This window comes from Emydura macquarii, unplaced genomic scaffold (genome assembly GCF_026122565.2).
Source record: "Emydura macquarii macquarii isolate MOO-44397 ecotype Brisbane River unplaced genomic scaffold, CSIRO-AGI_Emac_v2 contig_71, whole genome shotgun sequence".
Taxonomy (NCBI): Eukaryota; Metazoa; Chordata; order Testudines; family Chelidae; genus Emydura; species Emydura macquarii.
The window spans coordinates 1,546,743-1,555,976 of record NW_027130208.1 but is presented as its reverse complement, the minus strand read 5'-3'; the positions used below and the strand labels follow the sequence as shown (position 1 = coordinate 1,555,976).

At 44.6% G+C, this 9,234-nt stretch overlaps 1 protein-coding gene across 1 annotated transcript; it reads right to left on the bottom strand.

Annotated features, from left to right (window-relative positions):
* Positions 1-1,052: 1,052 nt before the first annotated feature.
* On the bottom strand, positions 1,053-8,678 carry KCTD6 (potassium channel tetramerization domain containing 6). The gene is made up of 3 exons (XM_067540050.1): positions 8,585-8,678; positions 3,634-3,743; positions 1,053-2,445 (listed from the first exon to the last, which is right to left on the bottom strand). Exons 2-3 carry the CDS (start codon positions 3,658-3,660, stop codon positions 1,759-1,761), a joined length of 714 nt encoding a protein of 237 aa, XP_067396151.1. The 5' UTR covers positions 3,661-3,743; positions 8,585-8,678; the 3' UTR covers positions 1,053-1,758.
* Positions 8,679-9,234: the final 556 nt, after the last annotated feature.

Genomic DNA, 9,234 nt, shown 5'->3' with positions numbered 1-9,234 from the left:
AGGGTATGTTTACACTGCAGTGAAACACTTGTGGTGCCTCACGTCAGCTGACTCGGGCATTGGGGGGGGGGGGGGAAGGGAGAGCAGCTATAAAACTGCAGTGTAGATATTCAGGCTCCTGGACTTTCTCCCTTTGCAGGCTCCCAGAACCCAGGCTCCCGCCCAAACATGGACATCTACACTGCAGTTTTGTAATCCCACAGCCTGAGCCCAGTGAGCCTGAATCAGCTCATGGGCCAGCCATGGGTGTTTTATTACAGTGTAGATATTCCTTAAGCCCAACCCAAAAGCAATTAAAGTGGTAGCTCAGGCTGAAAAGCCCAGACTTTCTCCGACTACCCCCAGGATGCTGAGGTCCATACTGGCCAGATCCATTAGACCAGATGAACAGGAAGGTCATATTCCTAGAGATGACTATGAATGATTTAAGGCAGACAGAAACGTTAAAAATTAGGAAGAGGAGTAAGCAGAATTGCATTGGCCTAGTCACTCAAAGCAGATACTAAGTTTATTTATTATACTGTCTTCTAACTTTGATTCCTATTTGTTAGCATCTCTTATGAATAATTCTACAAAATGCATAAAAAAGGCAGGAGAAGCATCCAGGGAATTGGCGGACAAGAATGAGGAGCTAGAGTCCCTTTGACTTCAACAAAAGCAACCCAGAGCAGGGTAATGAGAGCTCTCAGACATGCTGGCAACTGATCTGATGAATATTTTGAATCTGGATAACATTTCCTACCCAGTTAAAACTATTCAGACTCTAGATGCATTAGCATCCTTTAACTGGCATTAGTCCTTTCCATCTTCCCATTAGTTAAAATATATAACTTCCCCCCTTAGTTTTCAATATGGAAATTATCCCGACGATGATACAAGGTCCACTAAGTTAAATGTGGAGAGTGAGCTAATATCCCTACGTGCCAAAATAGGGAAAGTAATAGTCTGGCCAGTTTCACTTTCCTGTATGGATACACCTTACTTACTCCCATTTTCCTAGAATAAATTACTAGAAGACAAAAAAAATACAAGTACAAGACATATTTCCATATTTCACATTTTTATTAGTTTCTTGCTGGCAGGCATTACACTTGGGAATAATATTGCACCAAGCATTAAAGTATGAATTCTACCACAGGGATATTTTGCATTCTGAATCCAATATAAATATTTCTAATCACATGTTCATGGCTACAGATTAATATTTGGTTGCTTGATTTATATGCATAGAGAAACAGTTGTCATAACTGTAAAAAGACGTACTTAATAAGTACTTTAAAAGGATAGGATTGGTTTTCCTAAAAATTATAATACTGTTTATTGATTTAGAAACTAGGTTAGTTTACAAGATGCTAGCACTTCCCCCATCTGCATCTTAAATCCTATTTGTTCTTTACCCCCCGTGTTTTTACATTAAATGGATTAAAGACCATTTAAATAGGTGATTTTAGCACTTTCAGTTGTATCGAAAGAGCTCACACAATGTCCTACCATACTGATTTTGAAGACTCCCTCATTTAAAAAAAAAAAAAAAAAAAAAAAGTTTCTTGACAGTGTGAACAGGCACATGCATATCTTTTTCTGGACAAGACAAAAAACATAGCTGCTAAAGCATGTAACTTCTCCAGTCTTTAATGGTTATTAATAAATAGTCATATAAAAAAGCCCATGCTGTTGCTTTACTCAAAACCAGATTCTGTCACGTATGCTGTTCCAGGAAGCTGCTAACCACTGAAATGGTATCTGTGGAGCCATATATCAGTCATCCGTTTTCCGTGCCAGTCTACAGAAAGTCCAGTTGTGCTCCACTGTATTTTCATTGGCCCGCTCACTCATATGGTGAACTCTTGTATTTCTGATAGTGAAACCTTGTTTTGTAATGTACTCCATCAGATGGACTCTGAGGGAAACTTCCTGGTGGTAATCACATGGCCCAAAAGTAAAGGAAACCTGGCAGTCTCTGGTGTCCATCATGTGCTTATTCCACTTGGTAAAGTGGTTTGAAATACCTTCCAGTAATGAATGGACCTTAGTTGTGATGGTTAACTGTGTTATTATTACTGCCACTGGGTTGGAATATTTGGAAAGTTTCCGTGTGCTGGACAGCTCCACTACTTCCTCAAAGGTATCCACGGGATACAAAGGCTTGGGGTCATTAAGACACTGGATTAGGGGTTCAATCTGATAAAAATCTGCTTCTTTTCGAAGCAAGTCAAATTCCTTGAAGTCCAGTGGCAAAGTCAACTCTGAAGTCCTTAAAAAGTTAAGAACATACCGGAAAAGTGGTCCATCTCGGTCAATGAAGTAATTGCCCTGAGAGTCCCTGGCAGTGGGAAAGTCTCCCCCGAACATGGCCCCAAGCATTGAATCGGGATATCTCGTTAGAGTGGTGAGAGACGTTGTATACAAGTGTCCACCCACATTTAGTGTGACTGGATCAGTCATCTAGAAAGAAAAATTCCAAAGTTTATCAAATTACCAACACACCGCAGTTGCTGTTAGAAAGCTGCCAGCTCTAGAAAGAATTGCAACTCTTCAGCTTGAAATCTACAAATGGTGTTATACAGGAATAAATCCTGGAAACCCCCTAGCCATAACGTACACCTGGCAAACAGGCAGAACGCTTAAACTCAGTAAGCATATCTTCAAAGTGCTTTACAAGCATTAACTAAAGCCCGGAGCTCACTGTCAAGTAACTGTTTCATCTTCTACAAAGTAAATATGTTCTCCATTTTGCTGATGAAGAAACTGAGGCACAGAGTAAGTGATTTCCCCAAGGCTGTACAAGAAGTCTAGCTCCTTGTTTTCACAGTATACCTCTTATTCGAGAAGGAACTAGCTGACCAGGTACAAAACCTCTTTCCAGAATAATGAAAGGACAGAATGCAATTTTAGATCTAGGACCAAGAGCTTCCATTCAAAGGTGATCCATGCTGGGGCTAGAAGGCATCACAAAGAAAACTCTTATCAGGCAAACAACATGCTATGGAGAGGAGGGGCCAAAGGAGTAGAGCCAGCCTGCAGCTACAGCATGCAGATCCCACCTAAAGAGACAGGGGAGGAAAAGGATAGGGCACCAATCCTAGCCACTGATTCTGACAATAAGCCAGAGGGCGAGCCAGATAGGCAGACAAACATAAGGGAACAGGAGGTTTTGAGAAAGAAGAGAAAAGGAAAAATAAGAGGTGTGTGTCTAGTTTTATTATGAAAGATGAAGCTTAAGAAGCAAGAATATTTTTCCCAAATAAAATGACAGCAAAGTAATTAAAGGAGCAGAAAGGAAGAATACATTTTTTTCAATTTTGTAAACCAGAAAGGTAGCTTTCCAGCCCATCATCAAATTATATCTTTTTAGGAGAAATTTAGCTCTTTTCTCGCTGTTTGTGTTAAATTACTACTACTATTTGGCTGAAGATTAAGAACATGAACTGTCCTGACACACAATATAAAACAAAACATTTATTAAAAACAACCCTATTTGCTTATATTTTGACTAAATTCATTTTCTTCACTCAGCATTAAATCTTGGGTATATACCCAAGGCCAAGAGATTTGGGGAAATTCTACATACAAATCTGGAAAGCCCAATTCTATTTTTTCAGCATGTACACATCTTTATATTGGATGACTTACCATATATCCCCAGTCTCCATTATCCATCTGTTCTGTTGCTTGATCTACGGCAGTGTGAGTTTAACTGAAGGCTGCTCGGAGGACACACAATTCACCTCCTATTCCTCCCCCTGTAGATTGGGAAGAAGAAAAAAAGTGTGGCAGACTTTAAACACAAAAACAGAGCAGAAAACTTCTAATCAAAGACAGACTTGTACCATAAACCCATGTATTGCATTCAACTACAAAGCCATATAGTACAGGCATCTACAAAGGAGAACTTCCATATATGATCTTCCAGCATCCTTCACTGTTACTCAACAGACTGCTGTCTCTAGAACCAGCTGGTCATCACTTTGTAGGCTGTCCTAAGTATTCCAGTTTTGTTAAACAACGAGTCTATCTATGAAGACGATTTATACTCCGGAAACGACCACATATTTCACTTGGGCAAAGGAGGTACAGCTTAAAAAGTAGCCAAGTTACAAAGTTTTGGACTTGTATTTACCACCCACCTACTGAAATGGACTTTCAGCTGTAAGATATATCTATTTCAATAGTATTAATAAAAAATTCTGCATCAAACCCATGGGAGTCACTGTTTAAAAATCAGTGAAAGTCTCACTGGAGTTAACACTTCATTAGAGGAAACGGCAACTTGGCTGCAAGAGCGTGAACCACAAAGTGTGAAACCAGAGCCCAAGCTGATTTCACAGCTGCCATATAAACTTGCAAAGCAGTCTCCTTTTCAATGCTTTTTTTTTTAAAGAAATTAGGATACATGTTCAACAATATTCCAACAAGAACGGTTTGAAAAAAGTTTTAGCCATAACTTTCTAAGATATATACTCAACAGCATTCACTCACGGAGCGAGGGAAACGACTCCCTCCACTCCAGGATTTATGGGTGAAAGCCTATGGCCTGAGTTGAGCAGTAGGTCCCTTCTGGCATTAAAAATCAATGGCTTTAGAAGCAGTTTGGTACAAAAATAATCTTATGAGAGCTTTTTAAAAACAAATACACAGAGACATATTTTACAGGATACATTGTGGGCACATAAGATCTGCCCCAGCACTCAGGCTCCTTGCTGCACTCCAATTGATAATCAGCCAGCAAATGAAATCACAAAGCTTCCTTCGGCTGAGACATAAAGCCCTACACTCTTCTGTACCTTTTCAAACACAGACCCAAAATGAATCTGCTCCTCTCTTTAGTCCCTAGAAAACAGGGATCCATATCACCCTCTTTAGCAGAATGTGGCATACTTCAATGCTTTCTGCTCAAAATAGGCCCTGCGGCAGAGCACAAAGGCTCTCTCTCAAAAGCTCAGCCAGGCACTTGGAGAGCAGCGATATAACCACAGCACGCTCTACGTCTCAGAATGAAAGAACTTCAGTGTCCAACCCGGCACCTTTTGCAAACTACGAAAAGCAAACCACTTAATTACAAACTAATCACATCCGAGTCCCATATTTACAACCTGCAGGTGGAGAGCGTCTCAAGACAGTGTAGCAAATGACTGCTGACCTAAAGGTGGGAACAAACTTAGAACACCAGCTTGACTGCCATATACTGTAATTCATGTTATCAACAGTAAAAGCATTTGTGACCAAGAAAACAAGTTTTGTTTTGTTTTGTTTTTTTTTGGGGGGGGGCGGCTTTTATTTACTTTTAAGAACCTTCAACATGAGCACAAATTGCAACATACAACAGCATTACAAGAGGGAAAAACAGCAGGGAGGATTTCTGATAGGTTTCCCATAATAATGCTGGAAAGGAGCAGTACTCAGGCTTGTGCTAACAGTGCCACATCAAGGAAAACTGGGTACTTAAATTTTACAGCAAACAATGGGAAAAGAGATCCTCGTATGTCCAAAATAGGGGTGAAGCAGCACTAACACCTTAAAAAGGGAGAAGAATAAGATAGTACATGCTCACTACGTAAGAGATTTTCTTTTCCAAATTTCCATTATGTTGCAGTTAAATGGCATCAGCTACCTTCCAAGCCCTTGGTATCGATAATCAAGCAAAAGTTACCCTTCTGAGTGATCATGAAGGGAAAGAAATACATTACATCTTCCTGTCTGCACCATGGCAAAAGGCTTCACTTGATCATAACACTTCTATCTAACACCAGGTGAATAATTTATTAAAGCAATTAGCTCAGACAAGCCCATGCTGTCAATAAATAAATAATTAAATAAAAGGACATCCATAAGCCTCATTGATTTTGTGCAGGATCTGAAAAATCACTAGACATGCAGAAATCTGCTTGGGCAAGGCTAATATTAAAGTGAGGAGCACAATAGAAATACTTGATAAAAGCATTAAAATTGCATTATATCGTAAGTTAAAATGCCATGTGCTTCAGAAACAATGAACTTTCTTCATCAACATTATTAGCCTGGAAGTTTCTAGGCTCCTCTTTTAGGCAACTCTGTGTACAGTGATTATTTATTCTGGTCAGGTACTACTCAACTGTAATGAAGACTAAGATGCAGAGGGAAGCCTTTGACAATTCTGCCTTTCAACCCATGCACTGAATTCTTTTAGTTAAAGGGATTTAACCACAGACTCTTTTAAGACAGCTTATAACCAACTAAAGAGAATAAATGCTCTCTCAGGGTTAAAATCAGCAAGATTGTGTAAGACTCCACTTAAGCCCCATTCAGCCCACAGCCATACTGGCCCTTTGCTCATGGTGAATTTCACCCACTGGATGCAGAATGTTGACTACATAATACACCGTTAATTACACGCCATCATTTGGAGGCTGATTTTAGAGCATCTAAAGTAAACTGTCCTCACTAAGCTTTTTTGGGCAAGATGCACAGCACTAGAACAGTTAAACACACTTTCCATTTTACCGCAGCAATGGCAGAAAAACCCAAAACCTGAATAGTAGAAAGCAAGCGCTGGATGACAAGTGGCTGTTTGATGATGAATGATCAAAATGACCCCAATATATCAAATCTGTGTGATCCCATTTATATCTGTGCAACTTCTGTAAATGTTGTTCAATATTTCATGACTCTAGAGACCTAGTATACCTTACTAACAGGCACAATGCTTATTACAGTAATTAGTCCCATTACTTCAATGTAGCTTTTATGGGGGAGGGGCGCAGACTCAGAGAGCCAATTGTAATTAGAGCCCTCTGAGCATCCTCATTTGTACCATCCACACTGTGGATGAAGGTCCAGGCCAGACTGGAAGAGATTTGACCCAGGGGGGTTCTAAAGTTTTGTCACAGCGGCGTGGAATACAGTTTAGAAGAGTGTGCCCTGCTCCAACCTCACCCCCAGCCATGTAATGTTAGGAAAGTATCTCATATTTTAGCTATCTTTTCATGCAATTTAGCAGCTAGACTAGAGGACAGCCAGCACCATGTGACCTGCCTGCTCTCTGCATACCAACTGTCCCCAGACAGCTGCTTTGGAACCTACAACATAATCATTTCTTGCCAATAAATCAACTGTAAGAGTCACTTCTAATTCTGGTCTTTGATGGTTACTTCCCTATGAAAAGAGCAAACCTGGGGTGTGACTTCAGCGGGTATCTTGGCTTTCTAGATCATTCAAAAATGTACAGACATCTTAAAGATGGTGGTTCAAAATCAAAGGTTGCAAAACTATCATTCCCACTACCCAGTTAAAGACATTTAGCCATTCAAGCTGCTCCCAGACAGCCACTTAAGATAGGCCCCTGCCTCTGACATTCAGACATATATAGATGAAACAAACGCCCTAGCTCCCAGTACAGATAGCTACATTTGTACTGAATTTCTCTGCTCCTCAGCCAGGCACCCACAGCTTGAAAGATATTTTCATAGAAAATGGATGGAAGAAATTAAAGGCAGTCACTTGAGTTAAAAGAAAGCAAGCTGGCACAAGAAGCAGCTGTATTTGCAAATACAAGGGAAATGTAATCACAGCATGGCATTATTCTCAATAAAAAATTGATGAGTTTATTTTTTCCTTCATACAACTAGGCTCAAGGGTTGCAACTCAGCTGTTTTGGGTCACATCATAGTGAATCACCATTTATGCATTTTCAGAACCCATTTTTTTTCCTAAAGCAAGTTACAGACAACCAACATGTTTCTCTTTATTGCTATTTAACTTTAAACTAGAAAACAAAATGCACACACAACGGGTGGCCTTCATGTTTTCACCTCTGCATGATTAGTTTGCTTTCTTATCACTTACAGCACCAGCACCTCTGGAGGGGAGAGCTTTGGCAGACAATTTTTGTCGTCCCCCCAAAAAAAATGTTAATTCAGCTTTTTTTTTTTTTTAGCTATAAAAAAACGTCAGAAGTCCACATTGGGCAACCACTTCCAGGGGAACCTGAGCCTAGGGCAGATCGCCGGGCCTGTGCAGCAACCCCCGGGGCGCCCAGCACGCCGGGGGGGCTTTTCCCCAGCTGTGGGAGCCGCAGAGCGAGCGAGCAGCGCTGGCGAAAGGCCGCTGCAGCCGGGCACGTCCCAGCTTCGCCGCCCGCTCCTCAGCGCAGCGCAGAGTCGCGGAGCCCCTGGGGGCGGCTGAGGGCGGCGGTGGGTGCAAGGCGCTGCACGCCCAGCCCGGCCCCCAGGCGAACCCGGCTGCCCAGGGACATGGACACGCCGCTGGAGGCACGGGGCCCCTCGGCGTGTCACACACGGCTCCGGGCAGGCGGGGCTGAGCCGACACCGACGGCCCCGCACACGGGATCCGCACATCCGCCGGGCCGGGGCCGGGAGCCAGCCCAGGAAAGGGCCCGGCGGGGGACAGGGCTGAGGCCGGGGCCGCTGAACACCCTCCGCCCGGGGCGCCAGGCCGCACCCCCCCTGCCCCGCCCGGGGAGCAGCACACCCGCCCCTGGGGGGAGGGGCGGGACCCCGGCGTCCGACCCGCACCCTGACAGGAGAGCGCCGGAGGCGGGACCCCGCCAACCGACCGACCGACCGCCGCCCGGCCCGGCCCCGCTCACCGGCTGCGCTGGCGGGCTGTGGCGGCTGAGAGACGAGGGCGGCGGCGCGGACGAGTGAGCGCGAGCCCGGCGTTCCCCGGGCGCGAGGCCTTGACTCCGCCCCGGCCCCGCCCCCGTGAGCTGCCGTTAGCTGCCGTTAACCGCCGCAGCGCTCGTGCCCGGGGCGGGGGCGGGGGCGCTAGGGATGGGGCGGGGAGGGTGGAGAGCAGCGCCTGTCTAGCCCGCCTGCGCCCACAACGCACCGCCCGGCGTGCCCTGCCCGGCCGGCCTGGAAGAAGGGCACCGTCCTGCTCCTCTCAGCGCGCTGCTGGAGCCGCACCGGGCACTGACCATTGTGCGAGCTGGTCCCGGTGTGGCTGCGGATCAGTGCAGAGAGGAGCGATGGTTCTGTTACACAACTACCGTCTCTTCTGAGCTACCTCCCCTCGTGTTGTCCCAGGCGGGTGGACCTGAGGTGGCGGGCAGAGCACAGGGGAGTGTGGCCAGCCGTGACTTTCCAGTCTGACCCCGGCTGTGGATCGCTACAGATCTGCCCGGTCTCATTAACGTCACTTTCGGGTAGGTTCAAGGAGCTCTGGGGCCATTATGGCTACCTGCCATGGAGACAGCTTCCCCGTGGAGCGCAGTGGGTCCTGTGACACGGAAGGTAC

Bases quoted from the DNA above. Each gene is read 5' to 3' on its own strand.
- KCTD6 (XM_067540050.1), bottom strand. From the start codon at position 3,660: ATGGATAATGGAGACTGGGGATATATG. The intron at 2,446-3,633 runs GTAAGTCATCCA...TTTTCTTTCTAG, and splicing joins ATGGAGACTGGGGATATATG to ATGACTGATCCAGTCACACT.